The following is a 13,956-nucleotide window of genomic DNA, read 5'->3' as shown; positions in this document are numbered from 1 at the left end:
ACATCTTCATGATACTGGCTCTGACGGAAAAAAAATTTCTTCAAGTTCTCCGATGTGGAGTTAATGTAAAAAAAACATGAATATTACCGACATGTGTTTTTGAAACAACTGGATAAACCTTTTTTTTCTAAATTTACCAAATTATAAACAACCATTTACTTATGATTAACGGTTGTATATCAGTTGTGTCGAATTTACAGAAAAAAATGATTACATACTAAAGGCTGTTAAAGTGTAAATAATATAAGCTGTACAGTACTATTAGTATTAGCCAGAGGAATATAAGTTCCGTTACTGAGAATAATCAGTCCGCCCTACAAGCACAAGCACAATGTAACTTACTACTAGAACTTACTCAAGCAGAATTTTCCAGTCTGATGCCCTGGTAAGGAGCCAGCGCTCACTTATCATGTAGACTGAGTACCCCCTCTTAGAGAACAATCCCTGGACAAAAACAATCTTATATAATATCTGTGTTAAATAATACATATCATATTATACTAAAAAGTTATTAATTAATATTATTAGTAATACACATTCAAAACATTTTGGTTTATAATTAGCGCAAATTTTATAATTAAAAATCACGGGATAGTCGTAGAGGTGCTATAGCGTTCTAATATCTCTTGAAACGTGTTGCACTATCACGCGAGTAGCAGTGCGGGGGAATGAATTAAATAATTTCCGGTCGTTCGGCGGTAGAGCGACGGTAGCGTTGGATGGTTGAAGGTTAAATTCGACTACTTGGTTTGTTAAAATGTGGACCAATTTATCACTTTGTGTCTCATCTAAACAGAATATTGCAATGGAAATGGTACGGAATCTCCATAAACAGAATATAGCAATGGTAATGGTATGAAATCTCCACAAACAGAATATAGCAATGGGAATGGTATGAAATCTCCACAAACAGAATATAGCAATGGGAATGGTATGAAATCTACACAAACAGAATATAGCAATGGGAATGGTATGAAATCTCCACAAACAGAATATAGCAATGGGAATGGTATGAAATCTCCACAAACAGAATATAGCAATGGGAATGGTACGGAATCTCCATAAACAGAATATAGCAATGGTAATGGTATGAAATCTCCACAAACAGAATATAGCAATGGGAATGGTATGAAATCTCCAGAAACAGAATATAGCAATGGGAATGGTATGAAATCTACACAAACAGAATATAGCAATGGGAATGGTATGAAATCTCCACAAACAGAATATAGCAATGGGAATGGTATGAAATCTCCACAAACAGAATATAGCAATGGGAATGGTATGAAATCTACACAAACAGAATATAGCAATGGGAATGGTATGAAATCTACACAAACAGAATATAGCAATGGGAATGGTATGAAATCTACACAAATCAGTTCCAAGTTTTAAAATACCAATTAAAATAATTTTCAGTAAGAAATATTATAGTATTGGTAGGTACCTGCTTTATTTTTTGTCTGATTTTTTGAAATAAACAATTTTGAAAATCACACTGAAATTCAAAGCAAAAGTTCTAGAGCTCATTGAACCGGAGTCTTAACAGAAATTACTATTTATTAAGAACAATATTACCATGTAAAAAAATATTTATTTTCAATGAAGTCTACAAAATACTTGTTTAACAACTGTTAAAATCTTTACTTTGTGAATGTACGAGAAATCCAATAGCTCCATCCTGACTTCGAGAGGCGTGCGACGCATGCACCAGACAAGTGCGAGCAAGTATCGAGCAATAGCTCCGTCCTGACTTCGAGAGGCGTGCCACGCATGCACCCGTCAAGTGCGAGCAAGTATCGAGCAAAAGCTCCATCATGACTTCGAGAGGCGTGCCACGCATGCACCCGTCAAGTGCGAGCAAGTATCGAGCAATAGCTCCATCCTGACTTCGAGAGGCGTGCGACGCATGCACCAGACAAATGCGAGCAAGTATCGAGCAATAGCTCCGTCCTGACTTCGAGAGGCGTGCCACGCATGCACCAGTCAAGTGCGAGCAAGTATCGAGCAATAGCTCCGTCCTTACTTCGAGAGGCGTGCCACGCTTGAACTACGCAAGTACGAGTAAGTATCGAGCAATAGCTCCGTCCTGACTTTGAGAGGCGTTTAGTTAGAGGGATTTAGTTGTTTTCAACGGAATACATTTTTAGGTAACAAGAGGGTTAGAGGTTTTTAGAAAATTCTAACTTTAAAACGAACCATCGAAGGATGTTGTGGGTTTTAACTGTCAATAGAGCTCATAAAACTGAACAAAACGGCATTTTTAACTCATTTCGGCAAGTTTTGTCATATAGCTGGTTTTACCAGTATACCGACGTTATGATGAACCCTCTAATATTGAACATATTTGGGTAAGAATTAAATCAAACGGATCAAATGAAAAAAATTATAAATATTTGTATAGCCTATCTCCCACCAGATATTGCAACTGACGCATTTACTAATTTCATCAACAAGTGCCAAGATATCTGTATTGAACCACACATCAATTCTCATACATTAATACTGGGAGACTTTAATATTCCTTCCATTGAATGGTCAGTTAACGCCAACAATGATAGTAATTATGTTGAATCATTTGGTAATCAAAAATATTCATTGTTATTAGAATTTCTACATTTCTCTAACTTACATCAGTATAACTATACAAAAAATGTTAACGGTAGAATACTTGATCTAGCTCTCTCTGATTTTACGCTTAATGTTCAACCTGCCCTCGCTCTTTCTAAAATTGACGTGCACCATCCACCAATTGAAATGGATCTAACTATTAATACAATGCACAATCTTAATGATAACCTTGAATGTCCTTTATTCAATTTCAAGAAAAAAGATTATCTTAATTGTACCAAAGAATTATCCCTAATCGACTGGACCCCAATGGTAACACTAAATTGCAATGAATCTCTTCAATTCCTATATAATAGCATCTGGCCAATTATAGAGAAACACACACCAAAAAAGTGAATAAAAACAAATATCCTATCTGGTATTCCTGTGTTGTTATCCATCAAATCAAAGAAAAAGACAAACTTAGAAAAAAATTCAAAAAGGTTGGGAATCCTAGAGACTATGATAGTTTCACAATCCTACAATTAAGGGTCAAAACTGGAATTCACAAATGCTTCCAATCTTATATTAATTCTATCGAAGACTCTTTACATCATAGTATAAAACCACTATGGACTTATGCAAAATCAAAAGGTATGACTCACTTAATTCCTAAAATAATGCACTTAAATGAAACTGTAGCAAACAATGGTCATGAAATTAGTGAACTTTTCTCAAATTACTTCTGCTCTGTTTTTAATACAAATGATGTATCAAAACATGTAAATTGTGGGTCTCAAGAAAGTACCTTCGCGCTCAGTCATGTCGAAATTTCAAGGACTGAAATATTCAACGCTACGAAATCACTAAACTCAAACAAAGGCCCAGGTCCAGATGCCATTCCACCATTATTTATATCAAACTGTGCTAAATCTCTTGTTTATCTTCTTCATGTTATATTTCGTAAATCTCTTAAAGAAGGTGTTTTCCAGATCTTTGGAAAATAGCACGTATTACTCCTATCTTTAAATCTGGGAATAAAAGTGACATCTCTAATTATCGCCAAATAAGTATACTCTCATGTTTTGGGAAAATTTTCGAATCCTTAATCTATAAAAGCATTTTTACACATTTTAAACATATTTTAAGTTTTGTTCAGCATGAATTTGTATTTTAATAAAAGATCCACTACCACAAATTTAATCGAATATGTAGATTTTTTATTTATTTATTAATTTTATTTATTAATTTTCAACGCCCTGATGGGCTTTTACATGACAAGTTCATAATACAGAGACGGTTTTATAAATAAAAAAGATAACTATAAAAATGTAACTAGTAAACATCATATGAAAGGTATACAGATAAATTTAAGCAAAGATAGTGCACAATAAAAGAGAAAGATTCTAAGTTGTAAATGGCATAGAAATAAACTAGTATGTATGTTAGTAATTACAAAATTTACAGGTGACTAATTAAATGTGATGAATAATACATGACAAAATGCAAGATACATAAACAGAAAACGGTAATAGGTTTTTACATTGTAGATTAATATAGAAATACACAAATATGTATATGCAATAGACCCTATGTGATGCTCCATAGATATCAAAATATTCTACGTAAAAATATTGTTCAGATATTTCTTGAATAAAGGTAAACTTGTATTAAATACATCAATGTTTGAGGTGAATTTGTTCCCTAGTGTGTGTAGTCGTGAAATTGGTGCATGTGTGTGATAGTTGGTTACAGAATTATTGTTGCAGAATAATATGTTTTGCCTTGTTTCTCGAGTAGGTACTTTAAAATCAATGAGATTCAGGAGTTCGCAACAATCTAATTCGGAGTGAATAATTTTAAACAAAAAAGTTAGATCGTTTATTTTTATTCTGTTTTCTAGGGAGTGCAATTTAAGTGTATTTAGTAAAGATGTGTAGTTAATGTGTTGAATAGGTATGTGTAACTTGAAGTTAATAAATCTTAAAAATTTGTGCTGCACTCTTTCAATATTTCTTATATGAATTTGATAATATGGAGACCAAACTATGGAATTGTATTCCAGCAAGCTGCGTACGAGTGACAAATATACGATTTTTATAACTTCCAGCGAATCGAAGTCTTTGATTGTTTTGATTATAAATCCTAATGTTTTCATGCCTTTGTTAGTTATTTGTTGAATGTGATTTATAAAGTTTAATTGCATATCAAACTCAACTCCAAGATCCCTAATTAACAAAATTATGTACCAATTTTGACAAAAGAACACAAATAGATGCAGTCTATACTGATTTCCGAAAGGCTTTCGATAAAGTCAGTCATCCTCTTCTGATCCAAAAACTAAAAATAACAGGTTTCCATGGCAACCTCCTGAGATGGATCATATCTTATATCTCTCACAGGAGTCAATATTGACTACAATATATATATACAAGTTAATAATTATGAGTCCTCTCCCAAACTTGTCACATCTGGTGTCCCTCAAGGATCCCATTTAGGACCACTACTCTATATTATATTCATAAATGATCTAATGTCAAATTTTTTAAAAAAATGTTTACTATATGCGGATGACTTAAAAATTTTTCATCCCGTGAATTCAAAAGAAGACTGCAAAACTTAAAAAAAGACCTACTCACATTGTCTCAATGGTGTATAGATAATAACATGGAATTAAATATTAGCAAATGTAATATAATTTGTTTATTTATATAATTTTTACATTTATTTACAACAATTACACGTAATATAGCCTAAGACGTAATAATTGTACCATTTATGCAGTGTATATGCAATGCCAAAAATCTCGCAAATGCGCTATAGGACACAAAAAATAAATCTACTTTTTTATCTACCGCATTCAAAAAGCACGTAGCTCTCCCCACAGGTGAGTTCATAAATAAATTAGTGCGGCTTGCTCTACTATATAGAAGATTGTGATGACGTCCTCGAGAGTGAGACTCTTGTACAAAAACATTTAATTGGGCCAGTATCTCGTTATTAGATAAGTGACCGTTTATTAGTTGAAAAAAATATTTAAGTAAAGCAATACCTCTACGTGTCTCTAGGGAGTGGTAATTGGTCATGCCTAATATATAAATCGATGGGTAAAGCCAAGGATAACGTCCATAGAGCCGCGAGAATAAAAACGTTAAAAAATTTTTATGGACTCTTTCAATGCGTAAAGTGTATGTTAATTCATGTGGAGCCCAGATGATCGTGTTTGATTCAAGTACACTTAGGACTAGTGTGTTATATAATAACGTCAGTGTTTTTGTGTTACGAAACGGATATGAGGTTCTAATTACGAAGCCGAGAAGCCTGTATGCTCTGCTTATTAAATCATCGATGTGTTGGTGAAAAGTTAGTTTGCTGTCGTAAATAACTCCTAGATCTTTGATTTGGTTTAGGTGTTGGAGAATAATTTCATTGATTGTATATTCAAATACATGCGGTTTCTTTGATCTTGTATACGAGACGATATTGCACTTGGGTGTACTGAAGTTCAAGCCATTTATTTTGGCCCAGTTTGAGACACAGTCAATGTCACGTTGAAGGAGAATACAGTCAAGATGGTTTTTTATTGAGCGATATAGTTTCAAATCATCTGCAAATAGTAAATACAGCGAATGTGTGATGACTGAACCAATATCTCAGATTCATAAGAGGCTTGATGTTACTGACATCTGGGGTCTAAAACCATATTGACGGTCATCAAGAATTGGATTAACGTGATTAAGTATATATTTATGTATAATTTTCTCGAATATTTTCATGATGGAACATAGAACGGTAACTGGTCGATAATTCCGGATATCGCGTTTGTCTCCCTTCTTGTAGATAGGGGTTATTTTATTTAATTTCCGAATGTCTGGGAGAATCCCGTTTTTAGGCATACAATTGTAATAGACCTGTTTGGGGTATAAGAACGTAAAGAATTTTTTTTCGTAAATTAAAATACGTTCAGAGAATAGGGAGAAACGAACAGACTATGGACATCTTTGGGACATACTAGAAGCTTTATTATAGAAACCTACGTCGGTAATAGGTGTTAACCACGTAATAATTGAAAAGGGGCGCATTGGGTTTCAACGAATCAGACCATTCCCAAAATCAATTAAATAATTTTTCGCCAATCACGGAGACTAAGGGCGGTCTAAGACACGATACACTCGAGGTTGATTTACTGTTGAGTTAACCTTGGGATCCGGTCTCACGACGCGTGCAAAGGCACTTGGGAATCGACGATAAATTTGCATTCTAAGGCAGAAACGAAGCGATACCCAACCATCGATAACGAAAAAGGGGGTGACGGTTTGGTGAAAGAAGAGGGTGTTTTAAAATGTTTTGGTCCAGAAGACATATTACGAGGCGATCCTCATAGAGAGGATTGTTTACGTTCGCTGGAATTCTGAGTGCTGTTTCAAGTGGCGATAGTGAACACAAATTTAAACTTAAGATAGGACGTTTGGCCGAAATTGCCTAATTTTTTTTTATTTTTTATTTTATTTTAGCGACTATATAAAATAATTGTTACAAACAAAATTTAATGGTGAAATTAAGTATGAAATATTGTATTTCTTAGTCCTCCTCACTAGGGGGTCCTGTGCCGAGGCGGACTAAAGTTATTTAAATATGGTTTATTTGTCTTCTATGTCGTTTTTAGTGTCTTCTATGTCGTTTTTAGTGTCTTCTATATCGTTTTAGTGTTTTCATTAGGGTTTTTTCATTGACCTCTTTCAGCCATATTTTTATTAATGATTTGTATTCATTAGGATTTTTTATTAGTTTTATGTCTTGGGGAAGGATGTTATGGAGTTTTGTTGCAAAGTATGTATAGTTTCTTTGTCCGAATGTGGTTTTATAACTTGGAATATTTTTTATATCATTTTTGTTCGATCTAGTGTTATGCATACACAGTCTAGTAGAGGATTTGTTATTTTTGAAGAGCTTCAATAATATATTTTTGGCATATATTTGCTGTACATTTGGTACGTCAAAGGAATTGAATATTTCAATTGAAGGCGTTCTAATTGGTACTTTCAATATGGTCTTTATGATTCCTTTTTGAATCGTATTCAGGTTGTGTAGGTACGTATGTGTAGCAGATCCCCATCCTATGATTCCATATTCAATTCGAGAATGACATAATGCGTAGTAGACCTTTTTCATATCCTTTTTATTTAATACGTTTCTTAGATTTTTAAAGAAATATATAAGGCTTGTGAGTTTTTCCGTAATACCTTTGATGTGTAGGTCCCATCTAAGATTTTCGTCGATTATTACTCCGAGATATTTTATGTTTTGTGTTTTTTCGATGACGGGGCAGTAACATTGTATATTATTTCCATGGCATTCATGTAGTTTTAGTTCTAGTGATTTTATTGGTTGGCTCCTTGCGTTTATTGAAAATGTTATATATTTTGTTTTGCTTATATTAAGGGTAAGCGAGTTGATTTTAAGCCAATTTTGAAGTGCACTAAGCCCCTTTTCAGCCTCATTAAATGTATCCGTCCAATTTTCTTCTTGAAATAATAAAACAGTATCATCAGCAAAACTGATTATGTTTCCTTTAATGGTAAGGTTAGTTAAATCGTTGATATAGATAATGAATAGGATCGGTCCCAGTACACTTCCTTGAGGGACGCCATAGTTTAAAGATAGTAGTTTGCCCTTTTGTTTGCCAATTTGTACTTGTTGTTCTCGCCCTGTTATATATGACTCTAATAAGTTCATTGTTGTTTCGGCCATTCCTATTTTTTTTAGCTTAGTTAGTAATATTTTATGGTCTATTGTGTCAAAAGCTTTTTGAAGATCTATGAATAAAGCCAAACACTTTTTCCCTTCATCTATGTTTTTTATGGCTATGCTTGTTAGATTTTCTATGGCATCATTGGTGCTTAGATTTTCCCTAAAGCCATATTGGGATGGTGATAATAATTTGTTTTGTTCAAGAAAATGAACAATTTGCTTCTTCATTACAGTTTCCAAGATTTTTGAAAAGGAGCTTAAGAGACTTATGGGTCGGTAGTTATATATATCCTTTTTGTTACCACTTTTATGTATAGGTATAACTGTTGCTTTTTTAAGGCATGAGGGGAATACATTTGTAGATATAGACAGATTGACCAAGTATGTCAAAGGGAAGGTCAGTTCATTTTGGAGTTGTTTTATTGTTTTATTTGAGATTATATAATTTCCCGATGATTTATTAACATTGAGGGATACAATTGCGTTTCTGATTTCAGTATTGGTTACATTAGTTAACTTTAATTTATCTATCTGGTTCATACTTTCCTTTTCTTCTAGTAAAATGCTAGTTTTTGGATGTCTGATTTGCTTTGCCAATTTTGACCCTATATTTGTAAAAAATTCGTTTACGTATTCGAGAATTTTGTCCGGATGCTTTTCGAAAGAGATTTGGGCATTTTCAATTGTTAGTTCATCTATGCTTTTGTTATGGGATGATTTTGCACTTGTAATTTCATTAATGATCTTCCATAATTTGCGTGGGTCATTGTTACATTCGTCTATTTTTTTCTTATAATAATTTTCTTTGACATTGGGTATAACATTTTTGCAAATATTTCTGTATCTTTTATAATATCGTTGTATAAAAATATCACAAGGATTTAAACTAACTTTCCTGTGTAGTTCATCTCTTTTTCTAATGCAATTTATAACGCTTTGGGTTATCCATGGTTTAAGATGTTGATTTTTATGTGAAATCTTTTTTTCTATTGATTTGGTATTTGACATGATGGTATGAGTTATATATTCAATGAATTTACTCCAGGCACTATTTGTATCAAGGTTCTCCAGTAGGTTTATCCAGTTTGTATTTAGTAATTGTTGTTTTACTTCATTCCATATGGTTTCTGTCTTCTGCACGATAATTGGGTAGGGCTGCGATCTTTGTATTTTCTTTTTTGTAATAGATAAAATTGTTGTATAGTGGTCGGTTATAGTAGAGGTGAATATGATAGAGTTGGTTGGTTTAACAGTCTTACTGAATATGTGGTCGATGCAAGATTTGCTGTCATTTGTAACACGCGTAGGTTTATTTATCAAACTTTCAAGTCCATGGGCGGCCAGTGTTTGCAGATAATCAGTTCTATTTGGATGACCGTTTTCTAGTATGTCAATATTTATATCTCCGATGAGGAAGACATTTTTTTTGTTTTTTAGAAGATTGAGTTCATTAGAAAGCGTTTCAAGAAACTGATTAATATTAGTTGTAGCTGGTGATCGATACAGAGCTAATATAGTGGTTTCATCACCCACTTTGATTTTCAAACAGTTTGCATTTGCGAATTTTATTTCATTGACTTCAGTTTTAGTGTCATAGTATTCAATTATATTAACGCGGGGGAGATGCAAGTTGGGTAATTAAGAAAAGACATAAAAGTTAACGGGTCACGAAGTCTTTGATTAACGATCAAAATTTTACGACCTTTTTTGCGCGTAAACAAAGTTACGAGGATAATATATTGAAATTCCTAGATGAAGCGAGAAAAGAGTATATGGGTTGGGCTAAAACTAGACGCAAAAAAACTGTAAGAACAAGGATGCACTGGGCGTAGATCACCGAAAAGAAAGGACCGGGAATCGAAAAGAAACCCGAAAGGTAGTTTAGCTCATGATGGAAGGGGTTTCAACGACTCGGGTAGTGGACAACGATGGGTTACGAAAGATTACCAGAAGAGATGCGGCGGATATCACGAAAAGAGTCAAAACAGGTAGGCGAAATTACAAAAACGTGTCGGATCAAATTTGCGTAGAGAATGCCTACGTATGTCATCACCGAGGGGAAGGTATATGTGTCCTGGGATCACCCACGGATCGTGTAGACACCAATCAAATGCTAGAAGGCAGCACACAAGGAAGGATACTGTATTGCGCAAGCGCTGGACATAATGGGTGAAAAGCTTCCGTTAGTTGGGATAATTTATCGATTATATTATCGATATCAATAGCGAATTTCTCGGAAAGATTTCAAAACCAACGATATAGAAATGAGCTACACCTAGTCTATAGGCCGGAAATCAACCAATATTATGGACACAACACGTGTACGAGAAAAAATAATCAAATAATTTTGCGCAATAGTCTACATCGCCGAATATCAATTACGGGAGGACGCCCGAAGGTCAGGCCACCGAGTACGCGCCTGTACCCGCCTCGGCAGGTTGGTAGGTGTTTACCTCAAATCGGAAGGCGAGAACCTAAAAACCTGAAACGGGGTTATGCAATTCTAAACTTAACGGGGAGTGAAACCTCGAATTCATAAAGACGAAAGTCGCACAAATTTTAAGTCGATTTATTCGAAAAAAACATTATTAAATAGCGTTGTTTGGAGGAAATCAGGGCTTTTTTCGTTTTAACTTGGTTGGAGTCGGTCTTCGAGATCTTTTACGTCGCGACAGCTTTTGGTGTGCTATTTTCAAACTAAACTGATAGAGTTTTAAATGTAGTGAAGTTGTGTATTTAGAAAATCAAGGTATTTTCACGAAGTTAGAGTGGTTTTAATATTAATTGGAATAATTGAAGTGTTTTAAAATTTAAAAAGATTCAACCAAAAAAAGGGTAGACTCATAATTAGAAAATACTAAATTCACGGGTTGGAGTCTTTTCGTGAATTTTGAGATAGTTCGTCACAAAATCGCCGGGGACCTTTAAGGAAGTATACGCGTCGCGCTACGAGGAGTACCACTTGGGGCTTCTACTCATACCTACAGTTCCTGGACGTGGATTAATGTACATGTCGTCGATATCCCGACTGGACTGGTAATATTACGATTTTGGGTAAGTGACCTTGCATGAATATATATTTCCAGAACGCTAAAATTGCGACGAAGATGGGGCTGCAACCAGCAGCTCGGACAGGGCTGCGATACTGATAAGATAGGATCACATTTAGAACTGTTTGCTTGCTTCTTACAGCTGTGTTTAGCACGAGGCCAATGACCTACTTATTTGTAAGCAGTTAGTGTCGACGCACGACCCAAAAGGAAGAAAAGGGACCCCCATAAATCACTTGACGTCCGTGTCTGACGACAAAAGTCGTACATTCTACCGAGTCGGCAGCCGCGCAGATGCACCTCAAATCAACATGGAAGCGACTAGCTGCAACCAACTCATGCTCAAAACAAATAAAAAAAATAAAAAAAATAATATTTGTATAACCTTATATGTTCACTAACAAATTCCCAAATACCTTTGGCCTAGGCTTAGGACTCGCCGTTGGAGTATGTTGTCCGTAAGCTTTCTTGGGAAAGCACACAACTTCCTCGGCTCAGAAGATTTTCTACTTTCCTCATCACGTGATTTCGGGGCGTCAACGTTGTATGGAGAATCACGAAGAGTTCGGAAGGTCGTCCCTTTTTGCGGAGCCGGTCGGGTGAGAGGACACGAGAGGCAGTATGAAAATTAATGTCAAGTTTGAATGTTTGGGCCTTGGTTCGCTGCGAAGGCGTTTAATTGAACGGGCTCCAAGTCTTTCAAAATCACGTGGAGGGGAAGTCGGCGTGATGAACGAGGGTTCAAAATCGAAGGACAAACACATACTAAAGCGGGGTTTACCCGGAGGTTGATGCAACTCGACTGGAAATCCCTCGAGATCCTTTGCAGCAGCCTTCGTGAGGTGGATAGTAGGCCTGGCGGCTAGTGGACGTTGAAAGCCCCACCAGAACAAACCTACTTGAAACATGCACGCGTTTAGCATCATGACAAGGGACGCAATGAAATTCCCCTTTTACAGTCAGTAACGTAGTCCGTCGGAGGAAGCGGGGCGGGGTGATTTGGGATATTACAACAGGTGCATTACCTCTCCCTCTGACGTGAGCGGTCCGGAAGTGTCAGGGCGACTATAAGAAGAAGTTAGACCAGACCTCGGGGAAAGCCAGACACGTATTGGTTCTTGGGGTTTTGCATTTGGAAGAATAGCGACCATTTCATTTGGGGCAGTGAGGTGCCGACCCAGTTTGCAAAAAAACCTTTTCTCGTCATTCAATCCGTTCCCATCTCCTTTTTCTCTAGTTTCCACTTCCATCCGCAACACCCAAAGTTTACTTACCACAGCTTAATCCATCTATCTAGTTTCAGTACACCATTACAGAGGTCGACGAGGGAGTCCCAGTACTTATGCGGAAACAACACCCTATTCAACGAAGGGTTTCATAGCGCGTACACAAAGGGAGGGGTGGGGGGGGTACGGTTCTATGTCACAATCTAGAATTTATAAACACGGGGACATTAGGTAAGGACGGGGATACAAGGAAATTGTAGGGATATGATAGAAACTGTCAGGTCAATTAGTAATAGGGTCCAGTATTCGAAAGTTAGGTGAGACACGTACTCGTTTCTTGTAGAACTCGCTGAGGGTCGTTGGACGTTTTCCCCACACTTTGGCTAAAAAGAACCGGGAGTTACCATGGAAAGGAGACATTAAATACCTACCACCTCATAACGGTGGGCTTCGAATTAACAAACCACAGAACGTGAAGTAAAGGAATTTATTGTAGATCAACCCCAAAGCGAAGGCCTTATTTTACTGTGTGCAATATCACAGGGGCGGGGGATATTCAGAGTTAGCCAGGCTCAGCACGATATCATTTTGCAAAAACGAAACTGAACGCTGGAGAGAAAGGGGTATAAAAACCTCATTCAAGCGAGTTAGTACAATTAGGAGGTCGAGTCAACACACAATGAAGAGATGACATAATGGTGGTATTAATAGGTCGGAACAACCCTTTAGTATAAATGTTGGAATATTGTCAGGACCGATGGAGTGAAGTTTCTTTAAATTTGAGAGTGGCTCTTTAACATCTTTTTTTGAAATACTGACCAGGTCGAATGAGGGCCCAATCTGTACAGTGTGAAGGGTAGAGTCAATATTGAGAGTTGGTTGGACATTTTTGTAAACAAATGAAAAAAAAGTTGCAAAACTATTAGCGATTTTATCATCAGTAGTCAATTCCTCTCCGTCAAGAATCATAGACTTAAATGAGTTGTTGGATCTTTTTAGATCCTTAATGTACTTCCAAAACTGTTTGGGATCGATAGACAGTTTTTCTTCCATTAAAATTAAATGGTTTTTAAAAGCTTCACTGATTTCACGTTTTACGATGGAGCGATAGGCTGAAAAACTAGCATAGTCCAAGTTGTGACGAGTTTTTTCCATTGCTTATGAAAAATATGTTTAATTTTAATATTTGAAATAATACTATAGGTGTACCACTTAGGATATACTCTGTGTGCCGTAGTGCGAGGTGTGGAAATGGGTATACACTTGTCGAATATATTGTAAATTGAATTGTAAAAATTTGTTCATAATGCATTTATGTCTGTTGAACTTTGGCAGACCGGTTGCCATGAGCATTCAGAAAGAAATTCATATAATAAGTG

The 13,956-nt window shown here is 35.8% G+C and overlaps 1 protein-coding gene across 1 annotated transcript in view; it reads right to left on the bottom strand.

Moving 5' to 3' along the window:
• The window catches only part of LOC149416447 (uncharacterized), a 110,360-nt gene that overhangs the window by 12,965 nt on the left and 83,439 nt on the right, over positions 1–13,956 (bottom strand). Inside the window, exon 10 of the mRNA XM_089641687.1 lies at positions 356–444. Within this exon, the coding sequence (XP_089497813.1) occupies positions 356–444 (89 nt within the window). The remainder of the gene's footprint in view (positions 1–355; positions 445–13,956) is intronic.

The sequence above is a fragment of the Hesperophylax consimilis genome, chromosome 17 (assembly GCF_061612785.1).
Source record: "Hesperophylax consimilis isolate HC1 chromosome 17, BYU_Hcon_1.0, whole genome shotgun sequence".
NCBI lineage: Eukaryota > Metazoa > Arthropoda > Insecta > Trichoptera > Limnephilidae > Hesperophylax > Hesperophylax consimilis.
Note: the sequence above shows the minus strand (reverse complement) of the source record. Positions and strands in the feature narration are given on the sequence as shown.